The sequence below is a fragment of the Numenius arquata genome, chromosome 12 (genome assembly GCF_964106895.1).
Source record: "Numenius arquata chromosome 12, bNumArq3.hap1.1, whole genome shotgun sequence".
Classification (NCBI taxonomy): domain Eukaryota; kingdom Metazoa; phylum Chordata; class Aves; order Charadriiformes; family Scolopacidae; genus Numenius; species Numenius arquata.
The window spans coordinates 3,330,419-3,350,690 of record NC_133587.1 but is presented as its reverse complement, the minus strand read 5'-3'; the positions used below and the strand labels follow the sequence as shown (position 1 = coordinate 3,350,690).

Sequence of the window (20,272 nt, the reverse complement as noted above, 5' to 3'; positions counted from 1 at the left end):
GAAGCCCAAGAGGAGGTCAGCCTTCCTCGTCTCCGAGAGCGACGGGGACCGCGCTGCTGGGGCCGTGCCGAGGGGACCAGGGACTCCTGAGACGCAGGTGGTGGCTCAGAAGTCATCTTGGGTGGCACAAAATTGGCTTTGCCTCCTAAAGTGGCTGGAAAACTGAAATATCCCTAGTTTACATGTCTTGAGGGAGCCAAGGGAAGCTAGATTTATTCCCTGTAATTGCTAAGGTAATTAATCAATTAATTAAGTACGACTGATTTTCTTCCAGTGAAGCAATCAGAAGATGGAAGTCAATAGTGACTGATTCATTTTGTAGCCACTTTGTAGAAGGGAAGTTGTTCGTGGGGATTGTGGTTACTGGCAAATTCCTGCAATACCCCGAAAGCCTCCGACAGTCCCCATTTGTAACAAAATAGTTGTTTTCCTGTTTGTGCCAATTTAAAACCCTTCCTGTCAAAAGCATTTTACTGGAACCAGAAGCTGGGCCGCTAAATGTTTTTCGTGTCCAAAACACTCTTCTTCCCAGTTCTTTTTCACTCCACGCTGAGATGACAGGTCTGGAAGTTCCCTAGTACGTTCGTTAGGGGAGAGTGGGTCAGTATTTCTTCACTGATATTTATTTTTCAGCTGAAAAAAATGGCTACATGTTTTTTCAACTCTAGTTTTTCAAGAGAAATTTTTCTTTTGTCCTTTTTTTAACTGAAATAAGGACATTTTTATGTTAGGATGGGGTTTTTTTTTGGCAAAGCATAAAAAACTGAGAGTGTTACCAGTGATGATTAGAACTCGGCTGTCACAGTACGGGTCATTTTATATTGACGACAGCGTGTATGAAATACAAGCAAATCACTTGGCCCATTTGCAGCCAAACTCCTCAGGCTTCTGATTTTCCTGAAAACTTTCTGGATATCGCCACGACGTGCAGAGGGGAAAGTCTCCTGGGCCGGTTTTGATATATAAACCCAATCACTTCTGCAGTATTAGCTCATCTGCTCTGTCCTGACTTCCCAGCTGTTTATTAGACTAAAGTTACGTCCTCCGGCCGCCGAGGGCAAGGGAAGATTAATAACTGAGCCCAGCAGCAGCGGGGGGGTCTGGCAGGTGGAGCGACTGGGCATCCTTTGCCGGGCAGTGCTGGCATTTGGTTGGAGCATCAACAATTCGGCTGGATTTGGGGGGATGCAGGCAAGGGAGCAGGGTGGTTTTCCTCTCTGTTTTGAGAGTGGTGGGAGAGGTGAGGGGGCTGGGGCTGCGATCGGCACGGGGAGGTCCCCAGACTGAAACGCCACCTCTTTTTACGAGCATGCGGGCATCCCATAAAAACAGTATTGCAACGCTGATGCGGTTTCTGCTGATGCAGGGTGATTAGTATGAAATATTAAAGAAGCTTTTTACAAATACAACCCGAGTCTCCAGCTATCCTCTGTGTAAAATGCAGGTGGTGTTTCTTATTCCGCTACACAGATGGGAAGAGAGTTAAGAACCGTGCGGGAGGGCTTTGGTGGAAGGCGCGGGAGCAGAATGAAACCCAGCAGACTGCTCCGTATTTGGGGTTTCTGCTGCCCCTTGAGACCCAGGCTGGGTGTCAGTGCGTCGATGCCCAGATGCCTCCGTGTTGTTCCCGTGGGATATTCCCTCCTGCTCCATCAGGCCCAGGTTTCAGTCTGCAGCTGGACGTAAGCTGTGCCTCGGGTCAGCAGATGCTCCAGCGCTTGACTAAATGCCAGCTTCCGTCTTCCTCGGGGCATTACGGTGGGGTAAAAAGCATCGTAGCTTTGGAGCTGCTGGCAAAAAGTGTTGGCGCTGCTGGCAGGCGGAAAGGGGAAGCTGTAAAATCATGGGAAACGCATCCCTTTGGCTTCACAGGTAGTCCCTCCTTGACCCCCCCCAACTTCACGGCTGGGTATTAGGGAGCAGAAGTGCTAAGAGCACTTCTCTGTGTCCTGGTGGGGGAGAGAAAGTCTCCATCACCACTTCGCTTTCCACGAGAGACAGTTGCTCTGTGAAGAAGGGTCCGTTTGTGCGGTAATTACCAGTGGAAGTTTCTGGGTGCCTGTGCTCTCCCCGCTCCCGCTGCAGGGTGGTTACAAACGGGCTTTCCTTCTAGGAGAAAAGACCACGGCAGATCCCAATTTCCTAGATTATTAATAATAACAATATCATTTTCTTTCTCCCCTATTTCTCACCCACCCTGTGCTTCCCTTTTAATGAATTCTCCTCTCTTGCTGTAGACTCCGCAGTGACACCAGCCTGATTTGTAATGTAAATAGGCAGCCCAGTGTAAAGGCGACCCGCAAGAGCACCGCAGGGCTCTAATTATAATTTTCATTAAACTCCTCCTGTTTACGAATATCCAAGCAATCTGGCATTGCAGCAGGAGCAAGAGGAAATTAAAGCAGCACTACCGCTCAGCCACAGCATCGGCGAGCGGGGTGTGGAGCGGAGACTGAGAACAGGGTTCCTGCAGACAAAGTTTTGAAGAGTTATTTCAGCTTTGGCATCCTTCCTCTCTCAGTCTTTTACCCCGGTTGCAGGGCTTGAGTGTTTTTCCTCCAGAGGATCTGGCTGGTGCGAGTGTTTTACGCGTGATCTATTGGTGACCTAATTAAGGGGATCAGCTGCTGGAGCTCCCAGGGCAATGCGCAGCGAGGAGCTGGGGGGGAGCAGCCGGAGCGGGACGGGGCGAGTGGAAGGTGCTGAGCAGGGGGAGAGGGACTCTCAAAGAAAGGTGAGAGCAGGGATCTGATAGAATCATAGAGTGGTTTGGTTTGGAAGGGACCTTAAAGATCATCTGCTCCAACCACCTGCCCTGGGCAGGGACACCTCCCACCAGACCAGGTTGCTCAAAGCCCCCTCCAACCTGGCCTTGAACCCCTCCAGGGATGGGGCAGCCACAGCTTCTCTGGGCAACCTGGGCCAGGGTCTCACCACCCTCACAGCAAAGAATTTCTTCCTGAGATCTCATCTCAATCTCCCCTCTTTCAGTTTAAAACCATTCCCCCTTGTCCTATGGCTCCCCTCCATGATTAAGAGCTCCCCCCCCCAAGCTTTCCTGGAGCTCCTTTAGGGACTGGAAGGGACGCTAAGGTCTCCCCGGAGCCTTCTCTTCTCCAGGCTGAACCCCCCCAACTCTCTCAGCCTGTCCTCACAGCAGAGGGGCTCCAGCCGTCACAGTATCTCTGTGGCCTCCTCTGGACCCACTCCAACAGGTCCATGTCCTTCCTGTGCTGAGGACTCCAGAGCTGGATGCAGTTCTCCAGGTGGGGTCTCACTAGAGAGGAGCAGAGGGGATCTAGCAGGGCCCTGGGGGGCACATAGATGCCAAGAAAGTCTCATCCTCATATTCCCCTGGTCAAGAAAACCAGCTTCAGGTGACTTTCTGCGGGTGTTTTGCCTTCAGAGAGGCAGTTTTGTAACTCAGGCTACAGCTGACCCTTCCTGAGGAGAAAGTTCTGTGGGTGCCAGCCGGGAATTAGACTTGCAGGGGACACTTTTGTTCATAAAGCTCAAGGCAGGGGATGTTCTCAGTGTCCCCCGGACACAGAGAGTCTTTCTCGGGCAGTGTGTGGACAGGGCAGAGGAAAAACCAAGAGTGGCTTTTTGAGCCTGAAGCAAGAGTTTCTTCCTCCTTTGGGAAACTGCCAGCAGTATATTTAAGGTCATAATTCAACTTTGGGGTAACCAGAGGCAAAATAAAATTGCAGTTTGCAATAAGTGCCTATAAAAAATAGCAAAGATAGCCATAATTTTCTCTAAACTGGGTGAGTCCAGCTGGTACCTCATGAGCTTTATTTACACATAAATCTTTCTGGTGCACTTGAGAGCTCATGGGCATCTCTGAGCTGTTCCCAAACTGCTGCTCCCACGTCCAGGAGACTCCAGGGAGCTGCACCGTTAGGAGACAGGCTGGGCAGTCCTGGACCGAACTGTGCGTCGGTACAGCCTTGTACCTTCTCTGCAAGCCCCATCGATGTGTTTCCTCTCTCCCTCCCGCAGCAGAAATGGCTCTTTTAGCTAAGCAGACAATGCTTAAGACAGCAGGTCCAGAAAATACAGGCTATATTCCCTATACTAAGCGACCCCTTGGCTAATTTTTAAGTATTGTCACTTTTTTTTTCCTGCATCCCTGTCATGTGAATGAGCCCAAACTTTGGATAGCCTCCCTGGCTGAGCAGGGGCGGGGATCACAGAATAGAATGCCCTGTTGGTAGGAAATAAATCTCTCTATTAGAAAATTAAATTCCTGCTGATCTCCAACACGGCTCTGCCTCACAGCCTTTATAGTCGTTAGATGGCTTCATAAACGGTAGCAGATCTCCCGAGGGAAATGGCTGGGGAGTTAATGGCACATCTTTAATATACTTCACTTTCACAGGGAAATTCGTGCTACTGGGGGGAGAAGGTGTCCCCCCTCCAGTGCTAAAGCCCTTTGCCACGCTGTTGGTGGGGACCAAGGATGTTTACCCGGGTTCATCAGGACGAGGTGAGCTAAGATGGGACAGCAAGTCCTCCAACAGGCGAGGGAAAGCCAGGGCTGCCACAAGTGCAGAGTCTGGGATGAGGCTGTGCCTTACGGAGCATTTGGCTGGCAAAAATGTCAGGCACTTGTTGAAGAAACTCATTATTTTTTATGTCTGTTGCAAACACAGTCACATCCCCTTCGTTCCGGTGCCCCCCCTCTCTGTTAGAAAGCTGGAGAGCCAATGCTGAGCTAGAAAACAGCTGGGAGGGGGAGAGAACATTGTGGGCACAACAGATTAATTTAATTATGTTTGGGAAACTTAGGTTTGAGTGTTGACGTAGGTTACAAATAAAACAAGCTTGTCATTCTTGCCAGAGCCCTTTTTTCGCCTGGATCACAAAGGCACCTGCTTATTAATTTAGCCTGATTGCTAATCTGGGCAATCAGCAATCACAGCAGCGTGCAGTGCTTAGATGCTATCAGGAGACACAGGCAGGAGCGAAGGGAACGGAGCAGCTCGGAGGGTACCTGATGCTGCTGCAGACTCCTCTCCACATCCCTGAGGTCTGACCGAGCCCCGAGGCGAGATGTGGTCCTGGAAAACCAGACGCCAGGGGCTGTGTGGGGTGTCCAGAGCACAAGCCTCACCAGGCACGTAACTGACCCCAATTTGGGAGAAGATGAGGCACTACGGGGCAATAATTTTACTGAAACATTCCTCCTAGGCAGCAGTCTTGCTCCTGGGAGATGTATTCTGAGCACCATCCAGAAAGTTGGTGCTGGGTAACCTCTTCTCTCCTCTGCCACGTTATGTGCAGGAGCCAGCTAATTAACTCTACTGCTGATCACCCCGTTTAGAGGGTTGTGGAACAGGAGAGGGGCTGCCACACTTGTGCTGCCCCTGGGGATGTGCCATTGGGTAGGGACCATGGACTACTGAGTCTTGCCAGAAGAAGCACTGCCAGCTCCTACCTTACACCCCCACACCGTCTCTCTCCTTTCACAAATCCCTGCCTTTTTGCCCACTTTATGGCCCAACCCAACCCTGGGAGAAAGAAGGTTTGAGAGGTTTCTGTGCCCATGTCTGCAGCTGAGCAAGGCTGGTGGCTCTACGTGATGGAAACCTCAGTCCTTCTTGAAGCCCGAGCCTCAACCCCAGACACACACAAACAGGCTTCTGCGCCGCTTCGGTGCCAGTCTCATCCCTTCTGTTTAGCAAGGATTGTGCCTTTCCTGGAATGCTAAACAGCGTTTGGGCATGTGGGACTGAATAATGACATATCTCTGCAGCTGGGATGTTTCTGAAGGGCATCGGCAGCAGAAAGCACAGGGATGAAGGTCAGAGCAGCGGCACTCCTGAGAGCATCGTTGCCAACGCACAAAATGACGCTGGGAGGGCAGAATCCAGAGCACAAAGGTGCCCCAGGCCAGGGAGGTGGTGAGGACTCAACTCTGAGCTATTTATCAGCAGGATGCTCTGGGCTTCAAGCAAGGAAGAAGCAGTGACCTGGCCTGGGGCTCACGCCAGCCACGGGGACTTCTCCAGCTGCCTCAGGGGATCTTTGGCAGGCGTTGGTCCTCCAGGCCACCGCAGTGACCACAGTTTCCTTCTGAATCAGAAATGATTTAAAGATACAAGGTCTGCTAGAGGCCTCCCTAACGTCTGTGTGAATTTTCTCCCCCAGCAGCTTCTGGGGAGAAAACGGACCAAACCGAGCAGAGAATGGGGCTTATTGTATCCCGTGGCCAGAGTGACCAGAGACGCCTGAGAGACAAAGTGACAAACAGAGACCTCCTGTGCAATTAGTCTCTTGACCTCTGCGGTTCGGCGAGGGATGCTGGGAAGGGAGCTGTGGATCACAAGGCCCCAAGGAAGGTTTCCTTGACAACACTTACTGAAGAAAAATGAGATTTCATGAATGCAGCGGGTATTAGCACGTGAGAGGCTGACTCTAGAAGAGACAAGGACGCGACACGTAGCACAACGAGCCCCTCGATCAGGGGGGTGTGAAGTAGCAGCTCAGTGAACTGCTTTTTCAGATAAACTTAATTAAACAGCGATTACAACCATTAATATTTATTTAGAAATGCAGCCGCTGGGGTGAAAGCAGACTTATTGTTTAATAGTTTTTCTGCCCAGAAAATCTTCCCCACCTTGAATGAGCGCTGGCACACGGAAGGGAATTTTCTGCTCACTGCTGATAGTTTCACCACTCTGCAGCTTGGGCTTAAGGTTCTTTAGATCGAGTATTGTTTCCCCATTTACAAACACAAACCGATAGTTTGGAAAGACTATGTATAATAATATATCATTATAATAATACCAGTAATATCGATACAATAATAATAATAATAATAAACAACAAAGCAGACAGGTGTTTAGTATTTCCAAACTTAAACTGTTTGAAAGAATCAAAGGTATCCGTCTTTAAAACCTAAATAGATATATTTTTAAATCATACATTTGAGACTTTTTAGTTTCTCCCTGCTGTTTCAGCCAGCTGGGCTTAAAATTTTCATCCTTATATGATGTAGGGACTACATCCCTACTTATATGATGTAGGGACAGCAGGACCGTGACTTTGTCCTGAACTCAAGCCATCAACCACCGCAGGGCCAAAATACCTCAGGAAATCAGTGCTTGAGTTTTTTCCTCAAGAAAGGACCCGTGACCTTTTTCAGTGAAAGTCTTGGCCGCCCCGATGGTGTTTGCACAGCAGACAAACAAAGAGCGTCTTCTTAAAAAGCGAAGCCAGTTGGCAGGGAATCAAACGCTGAATCAAGGCGCCGGGAATCAGCCAGGCAGCCCCGAACATCGCGGGAGCCTGGTGGTGACCGGGGGCTGCAGCTGAGGCTCCTTCTCAGTTCAGGCTGGAGAAAAAGTAAATAGAGGGGTTTAAGTTTGCAAATTTTGGCTGTGTTGATGCCGTAGAGACGCACGCAGGGGCCCAAGGCAGCTGTGTACACCCCTGAACAAGGGCAGGGCAGGAGCTGGAGCGGTCTGTGAGGCTACGTGTCCTCGGAACAGTAAAAGACAAGGAAAGGCAGAAGAATTTTCAAGTTGCTTTTTTATAGGCCAAGTGGAAAATTGTCTGAGGTTCTGGGTAAAACATTTCTTCTTCTTTTTTTTTTTTTTTTTTTTGCCGGAGTATCTCCTTTAATTCCTGGCTGGCCCATAGCAGTAGGATCAGCCTTTCCCATTTGCTCCATTTATTGCATGCTTGTAAATTTATTTCTAACATTTAATCTTAAAAAAGAAATCTCTTATTGTAAAAGCTGAAGTTGGAAAGTATAAAAGCAGGTTTGCTTGCAGGAGCAGATACATGGCGGGGGGCAGGGGGGGGCAGGAATTCCTCTTTGCGTATCTGTACCTGGGCTTTCTGAGCATCCTTCCTGCATCTGCACGAGTCAAGTCAACATCTTGAAAGTGATATTTGTTATTTCGTGTCCCAACTGATTTCAGAAATGCAGTGAAAGACACAGATCCAGACCAAATAAGATTAAAGGCTTTAAAAGCTTAATAAACTAAGAAGAGCAAATCTAGCTGATAACATGGCCTTGATGGCAGGCTGTAACGGACAGGGGGTTAAAGAATTACAGGGAACCCACTTGCTCATCAGCATCCCCTCTTCTTTAGCAGTCTGGAGGCACAAGGGGAGCAGGGGGAAGTCTCCAGTTTATCAGCATGACAGGAGCAACTCAAGACAAAGATGAAGGGATAGGAAAGATTTAAGGGACCAGAATTTAAGCAAGCCTCCCCCCCCCTAGCCCATGTTGAACCAGCTCCGAGCGTCCTGTTGGCATTGACATCTGTGACACTGTCCTGCCAGAGCCATGGGAAATGCAACTGGAATGGTTTGAACCCCCCCAACAAGGAACTGTTCCACATTTTGAGGTGTTTCCTAAGACTATTTTCCTACTCTGCAATGGGCTCCATCAGGCGACGCTCCCCTCCAGCTCGGGCAGAGCTTCCCTCTCTGGTGAAGTTTTAATGCCGTAAAGACCTTGAGCGTGTCCTGTCGTGCTGCCTTCCAGAGCCTTTCTTTGCTGAGGGAGGGTGAGCCATGCGATAGGACCCTCCGTAAACTGCAGAACATCTTCTCTGCCTCTTTTATCTTTCCCGGCCGTATAAATGAGCGATGGCCCAACAGAGAGCTTTGGCTTGTTTTGTTTGCCTGGCTAACGATTGCCTCACACGGTTATTTGCTATTCCAGTTTCACTCAGATCAGCAGAAACGCGGTTTATTTCAGGAGAGAAGAGTCTGCCACAACTATTCTGATTTTAGTACCGCAACAAATCATTTAATTTAAAGAATGAAAGGTAAAAATGTCCTGTGGGCTAGAGAAGCAAAAGGAGCAGAAGGAATCCTGGTTTTAATAAGAATAGTCATAAAGAAGAAAAATTTGTCCTCCCTGATGGAAAGGTCCTGTCAGCTTCGAATGGGTTGAAACCTGTGCCACAATCTGTGAAATTTCTCTTTACAACCAATATCTCTAGAATATAATAGGCTTTCTCAATAGAATACTGTGAATCATCGTAAAGAAAGCTACAGCCAGGATATTACTCTGCAGAAACTTGGCAGCAGCAGGGAACGATGGCATTTCCCCTGCTCAACAAGAGGGATCCGAGAGAGATTCATAGGAGGGTGCAGATCCATCGGTACCCGTAGGGAGGGCAAAGCCCGACCCTGCCGTTTCTGAGCCAGACTGAAGGAACCAGGACTGAAAGGAACCACGACATTCTTCACATCCCAACCCCAAATCAGGGCCAACTTAGCCCAAACATCAGCCCCCTTTACCTGCAAATCTCAGCAGGGTAATTTAAGGGGTAAGCTTTGCACACAGACCTGTAGCGTAATGAGCGAAACGGTTGTTTATCTAGCCGTTTTTAGCAAATATTTCCATAATTATGCTAGATTCCTGGGGGAACAGGGACAAACCGTGGCTGGATTGCAGCACAGACTCACTACCTGCGTGTCAGTAATACAGTGGTAGAGTTTCATCGGTAGCATTTGCGCTTGTCGTCAACACGCATCTTATAGAAACCTGCTTTTATTTTTATAAATGAGCTCGCACATCCCACAAAAGCCTCCTGACCCAGCTCCTGCTCCCCTTGGCTGAACCAGCAGACAGGCACAGCGATCTCCGTACCAGCTGAATCACACCTCCAGCTCCCAGGAACAAAAAAACCACAAAAAAAAAAAATGCAGAGAAAGTAGCAAAGGAACGTAAATCAGAAGAGAAACAACCTGGAGACAAGGGTAATTGCAGTAGGGAAGAGGGAAGTATGACGGTCCCTTCCAACCCCTACCATTCTGTGATTCTGAAATACTGGGATTCTGGGATCAAGGGGAGAAATCCAGCATGGCCAGGGACCAGGGACCTCTCTAGGAGCTGTGCCCCAGTCTGAAGTCAGTGTAGATTGGCAGGTCCATCTCCAGGATGGTTGGGTACCTCTCACTTCACAGACCAATGTCTTCCCTGGACCAAACAAGCCAGGAAACATCCCCAAGCTGTGGAAGGACAAGCTGTCCCCTTTTATACAGCCCTAATGGCAAACCTTCATTTGTGAGAAGAAAACGCTTTTCCAGACATGGATGCCCTGATTCTGGAGTGGGAAAACCGATGGCAGAAGCCATGGGTGGGAAGGATCTGTCTTTATTCCCCCTTTTCAGGGCCTGAAGGCAAGAGGGGAAGCTGAGCAGGGCGTTATCTCTGCGGAACACACCCCCACTGTGTCCCCTGGGCTAATTGATGCTCTGCGCGGCACAGGCTCCCGCGTTAATGTAACGCACAAAGCCAATTAAATGCCTGATTGGATGAAGCGGTCACAGTCAAGTGACCCATCGCCAGCCAGTCAGGATTCAAAATTTCCCAATATCGTTAAGGTATGTGCGTTAATCCCCTCCTAAAAGATTAAGCGTTCAACCGATTACTGCTGTTTCTGAGGAGATACAGAAAATCTGCTGTGCTGGGGGGGGAGAGCAGGCTGAACGGTGACATGAGCAGCACTTGCCCCGTTCCAGCCCCACAGCCCCACGCGTGGCCGTGCATCACATCTCACAGCATCTTCCAGGGGGTTCACGTTGATCAAAAGGGGGCAGCGTGCATTGCTTCAAAGGGAAAACTAATTATTTTGCAGAAGAGACATTTTTGGTGACGGCCTCCATTCCCTCCCGCTCTCTCTGTGCCCCTTTGCCAGCGAAGGGAGATGTCAGGGAGGGGAAGCTGCTTCCCCCCGATGCTGGTTGATCTCCCTTAGCCAGGGCTGCCTTAAATACAGCTTTTTGTTCAACTCCCAAGGTAGTGTTGAGAATTGCAATACCTTCCTAGCCCAAGAAGGTGATTTCCACACTGATGCAGGAAGAAGGAGAAAAAATGGTCATTTGATAGATGTGGTTTTCCTCATCGGGTGGCTTGAGTGGGACCCGCAACCACTCACATTCTTGAATGCTTTAAGCCATTACGGATGCTCCAGTGCTTGGTCCCCAGCCGGCATTTAAAAGCCAAGCCAGGAAAAGATGCCACATAGCTGATCACACACAGTGGACTAGGAGCATCCACAGTTAATGCCTAATTAGTAGCTAGATTAATATTAACTATCAATGGTAAATTGTTATTATTTATTACAATAAAGAAGGGATGGACTCTTTATCAGGGAGGGAAGCCATAGGATGATGGGGGATGGTTTTAAACTGAAAGAGGGGAGATTGAGATGAGATCTCAAGAAGAAATCCTTTGCTGTGAGGGTTGTGAGACCCTGGCCCAGGTTGCCCAGAGAAGCTGTGGCTGCCCCATCCCTGGAGGGGTTCAAGGCCAGGCTGGACGGGGCTTTGAGCAACCTGGTCTGGTGGGAGGTGTCCCTGCCCAGGGCAGGGAGGTTGGAACTCAATGTCCTTTAAGGTCCCTTCCAACTCTAACCATTCTGTGATTCTATGATTTAGTTGAAAATAAAGATGAAATGCAACAATGCAATCCCATAAAATACAACTGTCCTAATTAAACAGACTTTGAAATCTTACCCTGACAGGGGAAAAACTGGCAGCAACAGTTTTGCCCCCTCCACTCACTCTTTTCCCTATAGCCATAATATTTCAAGGCTGTGGGAAGGTAAAGGCCGGCATGGAATTGCACGTTTGCTGTGCTCTCAGCTGCGGGCTGTTCAGATGCAGGTTACCAGTTGTTGCCTGATACACAGATGAAAAAGCTCATTTTTATGCAAATATGATTTGAAAAGCAGGCCCAGCACTTCAACAGTAATGGAGTTTTATTTCCAGAACACAGTACTAGCCTTGAAGCATGTTATTAGCGCGGGAGAGGAGCACGGCCTGTCCTCCTGGAAAACCGATGTGTTTGCAGAATTTCTTTGCTGGGTGGCAGCATTTTCTGCAGGGTTAAGGTAGGGGAGAGAGTTTCCTCTTCCCTCTCACTTTGATGGATGTGTGCTGGAGAGCAGAGACATGAGAAGTGTCAGGAATGATGGAGTGATGCTGAAGGCTCTGACAAATGAGCTCTTGAAAGTCCTGCTGCAGCTATTTAAGATGTTACTGTCCCACCGCTCCCCTCTGCCCGGGCCACCTCCCCATCGCAAAGTGCATGGGACAGAGGATGTGCTCCCAGTACAGGCACTGGAGCTCACTGGTCCGCGTTAGTTTCGCCATCGGAGGAGACGGGATGAGTACAAAGTGGAAGGGGGGTGTGCAAACACAAGTTCTGTCCTACTGACCTGGTTCATAGGCAGTAAATTGCTTTGGGAATGGAGTAGCATCTTCAGCCACTGCCGTGATTTGCTCAGGGAGCACGTCAAAACCTTGAGAATAAACATTGTGAGCCCAGAAAACTGTAACTCTCCTTTTCCTTCTCCCTTCCAGCTTGCTGCGTTAGAGAGGCAAGTGTTCGATTTCCTGGGATACCAGTGGGCCCCCATCCTCGCCAACTTCCTCCACATCATCATCGTTATCCTCGGCCTGTTTGGCACTATTCAATATCGGCCTCGCTACATAGTGGTGGTAAGTGACACCCGTTTTGTTCAGAGCCTTTCGCAGCCTTTGCTCTGGTGGGACGTGGCAAGTGATGAAGAACCCAGTAAAGCCCTTGGGAAATCAGGCAGGAGCTTTGTGAACAGTTTTAGCAGAAGGTGCTGTGCTGGGGAACGCCTTGTTCAGCGGTGCTGCGCTTTCACGGCACTTACTCCAGGCTTGGAAGGTATCGGATAATTATTATTGGTACCAAAGTAACACCGAGATACTGCACAAACAGAAAGGAAGAACTGGATGCTGGATAAAGGTACGGCAGAAGCTCTTCCACTCCCTCCAAACTTCTGCCCCTGTGTCCCTAATCAAGGGACCATCTGCACATGGGAAACAAACAGAGGAAGAGAAAATGGTTGCAGCACTGACTCAGGGCATTTAACTGCCCCCAGCTGCATCACATAGGGGTATAAACTAATTCCAGTGACTTCCTCATATTTATTGCTTCTTTCTCTCCCCCCATTCCCTTCTAGTATGCCATCTGGACTGCAATTTGGGTCACCTGGAACATCTTCATCATCTGCTTTTACTTAGAAGTGGGAGGGCTCTCAAAGGTAAGTAGGAGCTTTATAGGTGAGTGCCCAGGCTTTGCATCAAGGGGGATGGAGCTGAGCTGTGAGAGAAGGGGGGGCGGGGAGGGATGGTTCAGGTGAGGGGCAGGGGGGTGCCTGGGAGCAGGTCTTGTCCCTTTGCCCATGGAGAGGGCTGCCTCACTAGGGGATGGAGGAGTTCTGCTGCTTGTATGGTAAAACTAGGAGGGTAATACTGATTTCTGGAGCCCTTTGCTGGTCAGTGCAGGTGGGGGCTGGAATAAGCCCTGCCCTCACAGGGTATTTGCTTGTTAAAGGTGAGAGGGAGCCTGGCAGCAGAGCCATCCTGGGGGGAGAAGGGGTTCGAGGGCTAATTCTCAGCCCCGATGGCAGAGGTAGCTGAGGCAGGCCATGAGCTAACTAGCTTACAGCTGATCCTCTTGTGATCTGATAACACCTTGGGAAGAAGGTGTGTGACTCGGAGGGGAAGGCCCTCGTGCAGTAGTGAACGTGCTCTCTGTGAGCCTGTCCCAGGGAAGAGCTGCTGCAAGGACTCGCTATGGCTGGGCTGACTTGGACCAAGGGCTTTGCTGTAACTCCATACCTGACCAGAGCTTGGTATCTTTTTGCCTCCTGGTCCTGCTGAAGAACCTAATGCACTTCAGCAACAGGGGTAGGTACGTGGTTGTTGCTACACCAGGTGAAATATTTCCTGTTGCACCTTTTGGGAGAGGCTTCTCTCTCTGCTGAATGAAGGATGGACCAGAGGGATGCTGGGGAGGCTGGTCCATCTCCCCTGGATGTGGCCTCAGACATGATGCGACTTCCCTGTCTTAATTCTTCCTTCTTAAACACAGCGGTAGTTATTCATGGCTCTTGGCCAGGGGTATCGTGGGATAATATGGGAAGCTCTTTGAAGGCGAGATAAGCTCAGTATTGCTGTCTGCTTAATGAGGGGTGAGTCAGAAATAATAAAAATGGGAGGCAGGCCCTAAATTAAGCCTGAGCTGTAAGCAATGAATTACTAAGTGTGGCTGGAGCTTAGCAGACTCTGAGTGATTATAGGATACAGGTTCATTTTGGAGCGCTCTACATCTGGCCTGAATTCCCAGGTCATACATCTAAGTTGCAGTCATAATTGGAACTTCACTATGTTTTCTTTATCAGGCCTACAGCAAGTCATGAGTGACAGCATAAATCCTTTGCAGATAAGAAAATGTAACTTCCTAATTCCTCAATTATTCCCCTCTCAATTATCCACAGAAACTTTTGAGAGAGTTCTTGCCCTAAACAGTGATTACTCATGGTCTGAAAGCTCAGCCTGAGATGATCTCGGTGTCGGCTGTGACCGGCTAAAAGAAGAATTTTATGTAACTATTTAAATGCTCCCCTCTGCAGAGGAAATATTGGCTTGATAAACTGCTCTGGGAGCTTCTCTGACAGCCAGAGTTTGCTTCCAGCCAGCTGATTACTTGTGTTTACTAATCCCAGCCCGCCCTGCAACGCATCGGGCTGCTGCTCTGCAATTCAAACTCTGCTTTCTCCACTACAGAGGTGCTTCATCCCGTAACCTTGCTCTGTGCTGGGGCTCGTTTTAGCAAAGCCAGCACACAGAGAGCCTTTATTTAGCCTACAGGATGACACTTGTGATTGGGGACTTTTTTTTTTTTTTTTATAGAATCGGGCTGCAGTACAAGTTGTTATTGACTCGATGGACTTCTCTCTAGAGCTGCAATGAGAAATTCATGCTGTTATAGAATCATAGAATGGTTAGAGTTGGAAGGGATGTTAAAGAACATCGAGTTCCAACACCGTGCCCTGGGCAGGGACACCTCCCACCAGACCAGGTTGCTCCAAGCCCCATCCAGCCTGGCCTTGAACCCCTCCAGGGATGGGGCAGCCACAGCTTCTCTGGGCAACCTGGGCCAGGCTCTCACCGTCCTCACAGCAAAGAAGTTCTTCCCCACATCTCATCTCAATCTCCTCTCTTTCAATTTAGAACTATTACCCCTCATCCTATCGCCCCACTCCCTGATAAAGTGTCCCTCCCCATCTCTCCTGTAGGCTCCTTTAGGTACTGGAAGGCCATTATAGTTAGTTTGATGGCAAAACCAAGACAGTACTTGTGCTTGTTTGGTGGTAAATTCCTTTACAGCCTTCCCTCTGTTCTTAAAGAGTTAACTTCATTTTAAAGAGGCTGTCTTGTAAGAAAAACTCATGATGCTGCTTTCCATCTGCCTTCTCCCCTTTAACTGAAGTTAATTGGGTTTTTGTAATGGCCAAACAAACCCTCACTTCCACACGAGAACAAAAGCTGCACTTGAAACAGGAATTAAGGTTTCTGTGGGACGGTGTGGTGCTCTGCAGGCTGGACTCAGGAGCAGTATTGCTGTCCCACTGCTTCTCTAGGAACCTGATCCAAAGCCAGCTGACATCTCCCGAGTCTTATTGATCTCTGTCTTGGGATCAGGTCCCAGAAGGACACCTGGGCTTGGATGAGCAAGTGTTGGACAGGCTCTTGGAGGGGCCAAGGGAAGAATCAGCCAGGGGTGCTGCAGAGGAGCAGGTACCTCTGTGTGCCCCCAGGGGCCTTGGGAGGAAGCTGTCCTTCAGTTCCTAATAAGAAGTCAAAGTCAAAGCCTGTAATTAGCCTGGCAGCAAGCAGGTAGACTGCAAATATTAGAAGAAGAGCTTTGGTGGAGTGAGGCTGATGGAGCTGGTCAGGTAAACACTAACTTCATTAACTACTAGACTAAGCGTGAACGTGCTGAGGGGTGTTTCAGACAGGGCTGTTCCTATGCAAGTCCCTGAAGGGGTTGATAGCTCTGAGGAAGGTCTTCAGGTGCTATTTTCTCTCCTGGTGAGGCTGTGGGAGAGAGCTGGGGAGTGGGAGAGTAGTTCCTGCCAGACCTTCTGAGTTCCTGAGGGGGGCAGCATGCCAGGGAGATCTCTGTCAGCAGCCAGCTAATTTATAATGACAAAATGCAGAAAGGGCAGTGAGCTAGAAAGAATGGAGTTTGTGAACTGGGTGGCTGGCCCAGTGCAACTGAGGCAGGTGATAACGCAGATGGGGTGAAAAGGGGGGGAAAGGTTCCAAGTGTTTCTGCTGTAACAAGTTTAGGAAATCCTGAAGAACTGAAAAAATGAGGAAGTAGTTACGTGTGCTTATTGCAAATAATTCTTTGTGCTCTGGTGGCAAGATCTGATCTCCCAGCAGTGAGGGAGCACAGGCTGTGACCAGGGAAGGGCTGAGGTGAGCACGGACACTGGTTCTTGTGCCCGGCTGATCTCCAGAACAGAAATCAGGAGTACCACAGCTGTGGGGTCTGGGAGGTGAGGTCCCGTGCCAGCCTGTGAGCAATCTGGCAAAGGGGTTAAGAGAATATCTCTTAGTTATAAACTCTATGTCATCAGCAGAATATGGGCTGGTAGGTGCGTGGTGGTTGAACTGCAATTTGGGGGCTGGCTGTTTGCTTTCCTTTCCCAAGCAATCACTTCTCCCCTGACTCTTTCCCACCACTTCTCACCCTCTCCTTCCTCTTGTCTTTTACATCGTTCCCTAAAGTGCTCTTCCTCCAGCAGTGCTTGCTCTCTCCTGGCCAAGGAAACCTTGAGAATGGCTGTTCTGGTCTGCCCTGCTCAGGGTAGTTATAACTACTTACTAATCATCTACTTCCTAGCCACTAGTTATAACACCCTGAATTACTTCTTTTCCAAAAGGAAAATTCTCTTTCCTGCTCTGTGACTCTATTCTCTACTTCTTGGAAGAGTTAAACTGGCCTGGTTTCTGTATTTCTGTCCTGTAAACCTTTTTAATCTTGCTATCTTTTCTTAGTAGGAACAAGTGTGCGAAATATGGCACAGCAGAACTTCATTAGGAGGCCAGACACAAATGGATCAGCAGAAGTGTCTAAGAAAGCACTTCCCTTGTTGCCGCAAGGGCCTCCCCAAGCGTGTAGCCATTGCCAGCCTTTCTGTAAATGCTTTGCCAATGAGCAGGCAAGAGAGAGAGCAATCTGGATTTGAAGGGTTGCCTCTCAGCACTGGCGGTGAGATGGTGATGTGCCTCCGGGCGGCTTTTGGCAGCGTTACCGCTTGCTCCGCTCGCAGTTCTGAGCGCACTGGCAGCATCTGGGGGGGGAAAAGCAGCCGCTCTGAAGGTGCTGTACCATTGCTCCGTGGTGGGGATCACAGCTGAATCTCCAGATTGCTGTTCTTCCTCCTCCTCCGGTCTGTTCCTTTTCCGTCTCCCTCTTTTCTCTTTGTCCATCTGGCCGTTTGGTGAGGTGGATTGTTGGGAGCAGTCTCTGAAGTTTCTAGGCTGTGCTTGAAATAACACGTTAAGCTGCTCCCTCTCTACTCAAGTGTGAAACAGTCCCTCCTGCAACCCCCCAGTCTGAGTTAATTATTAAAATCCTGCTGGTAAGACATATGAGCATCTGTCTGTCCAGCTGCCGTGCTGATTGACTCCTCATCATGTACTTGAGAAACATTCAGAGAGGTTTGAGGAATCGCTGTTGTGTATTTCAATGTATTCCTTTGTCTTTTCCCTCTGGAATTATTCATCTTGGAATGGTGACTTTTTTTTTGCCCTTTCTTTATATTCTCTCTTGTCTACCCAGTGCTTTGATCTGAATCCAGAGCTGTGGTGGTCTAAATCTCCTCTTGAAATGGAAGCAGCCCTTATTAGTCAGATGGGGGGTTATTTGTATTCCAGAGAATCTGGACGGCATCTTGGGATGACTTTGTACCTGGAAAAAAATACCGTGCATGCGTAATTACAACTGTCCCTCAAGTCCATCTAAATTTAAAATCTGGAAGCCTGGGATCTGGCCCTTACGTGCTGTGGCATTGTCAACAAGCCTGCTGAGAGACAATAAAAGTGCTTCTCTCTCGTCTCGGGGTGATACAGCTATTCAGCACACACGACTAAAAGATAAACATTTTATTTCCTGTTTTGATAAGAAATGTTTCCAACTGAAAAGATTTAACATTATTCTGCTGTCAAGGTCGGGGGGCTCCCATACAGGGTTCGGTTTGTTTCCAGAGCCATTATGGTGCTGGCTTGCCTGCTAATTAAGGAAATTTGGAGGGAGAAAGTTCAGAAGGCTATTAACAACAAGAAATAAAACCATCTCTGATAGCATCCCTTAGAAAATCATTTCAGAACAGCTTTCGGAAAACTTTTAGAAAAGGAACACAGCTGGCTCCGTGGGTGTCAGAGGTAGGTGTGAGTTTCCCCGTGGGACACACTGGGGCGAGGCTGGGAAAGGAAAAAAAGACTGTAAAATGAAGGTACTACAGTTTTAGTGCTGTTGCCTTCCTCCTCACGCTGGTGGCAAATGGATGGCAACCAGGTGCTACAGCACTTCAGAGTGATATGTGATTTTTTTTTTTTTGGCTGGCCTTCAACACGCTCCCGAGAAGGAGCTCGTATCACTCTCTCCTCATATTTCTCCTCAGGCTGAAGGTTAAAGAGGAAGCAATAGCCCTTTAAATAGCAGCCTGTCACGAAACAAGGGGGAGTGTGGTTACACACAGATCCCTCTCTCCCTACAGCAGGGCTTCCTCGCTTCTGGGGCTGATTAACATCTTCCCACCTGCGTACCGCTTTTGGGAGCATTTCAGTGTGTTTAGACTTCAAATGCATTACAGAAAGGTTTTGGGGAACAACTGTTCCCTAAACTTGCTCGCAACTGGTTCTTTGCTCCTGATTTTAGTGTGCTGTTCCTATTTCATGGTTCCACTTCTTCAAGCATCTCCTCGCAAATGAAGCCGGCACACCGCAGGGACATCCCGGGGTTGTTTTCCAAGTCTCCCAGCAAGCGCTGAGCAACTGGAGGTCAATTAAATGATTTTTCTTGAATGCTCTTTTATTGTGCCCCATCAGCACAGGTATCCTCTGAGGGCACCCAGCCAGGGACACAAGCAAAGGAAGGGCATTGCTTTGGATGTTGAGACCCTTCCATTGATGCCGCCCTCGTGCCCTGTGGTGTTCCAGACAGATGCTTGCTCAGAAAGGTGTCTCTGTGAACGTGAGGGCATCCATAATCCCAGTGTGCCATCAGTCTTCATTTTACATCTGCGAGAGGGATGGCTCCTGTGTGTGAGTCATTGTGTAGAATCCAAATGTGCTCAGTTTTTTCCAATCTGCTCCTAACCGGAGTGTTATAATTTTTTTTTTTTTGGTGGAGTTGGAGCATGATTGTGGGCAAAAAGCACTGAGTGCTGTGTAGGACCTACTGTTCCTCCACCTGCCTACCTCCAGCCCAGCACTTGTTCTGCTTTTCCAGGCTTTATTCACATACAAGTTCAGCTTCTGCAGCAAAGTTTAGCCAGAGCCAATTCTCTGAGGACTGCCAAAAGGGAGATTCGAGAAGGAAAGCAGCCTGTTTCTTACTTTGCCAAATACACATAGATGCCTCTGTAAGGAGCAGAACAGGCGCGGAAGGGGCTCTTCGCATCAGTGAGGCAGAAGGTTTGGGAAGGCACCATCTGTGAGCTGGGAGAGGGAAGCCCTAGGGACCGAGGTTAAGAGTAGATCCTGTGGTGCCCTGCGGAACAGCTTTGTTTCTCTGCTAATTGGGGGAAGCCCCAGGCAAAGAAACAGGAACTGAGTCTTTTTGTTGGAGAAACATGATTCTTTCCTTCCCTAACCCAAGTGGCTTGTGAGAAGGAGGAGAGCACGGGAGCTTGGAGGGCTGGCTGTCTCCAGGAAGAAAAGCTTTTGCTGGGAAAGATCCGTGTGTCTCAGAACCTACAAACTCATGAGAGAAAGAATGAGCTTTGCAGAAAAGATGGGCTTTGCTGGGTATGTGGGATGTCTGTTGGCCACTGAAGAGCAGTGCCCAGCAGAGGGAGCAAGCCAAAGACTTGTGCCAAAATTGTGAGAAGCTGGAAGAGAAAACCGTCTCTAGAAATGAAGCTAGCACAGCACCTTGCGCTGTGTGCATTATCCCGTAGCTGCCAATCTAATAATTATTCCCTGTAGCCTTTAAAATGCAGACAGCTCCCTCTAAACTCCCAACTGTTAATAGAGTTTTCCCTATTGTCTCCACTATTCAGGCTGCTTTCGCGCTGGTGCCCTACTCCATCTCCGTGCCCTCCTCCATCTACTGTAAAGCACATCCCATCTGTCGTGGTGATTATGTCAGGAGTTTGGCAGCTGTCTTCTCACTTAATTGTCCACATTTCTTAACATGTGCAGCATATTTGAATAACAGCTCTGCAGACTGTTTCTGAGT

At 48.9% G+C, this 20,272-nt stretch overlaps 1 protein-coding gene across 1 annotated transcript in view; it reads left to right on the top strand.

Annotated features, from left to right (window-relative positions):
* The window catches only part of NKAIN4 (sodium/potassium transporting ATPase interacting 4), a 47,575-nt gene that overhangs the window by 13,735 nt on the left and 13,568 nt on the right, over positions 1–20,272 (top strand). The window contains exons 2-3 of the mRNA XM_074157048.1: positions 12,340–12,477; positions 12,972–13,052. Coding sequence (XP_074013149.1) covers positions 12,340–12,477; positions 12,972–13,052 — 219 coding nt within the window. The remainder of the gene's footprint in view (positions 1–12,339; positions 12,478–12,971; positions 13,053–20,272) is intronic.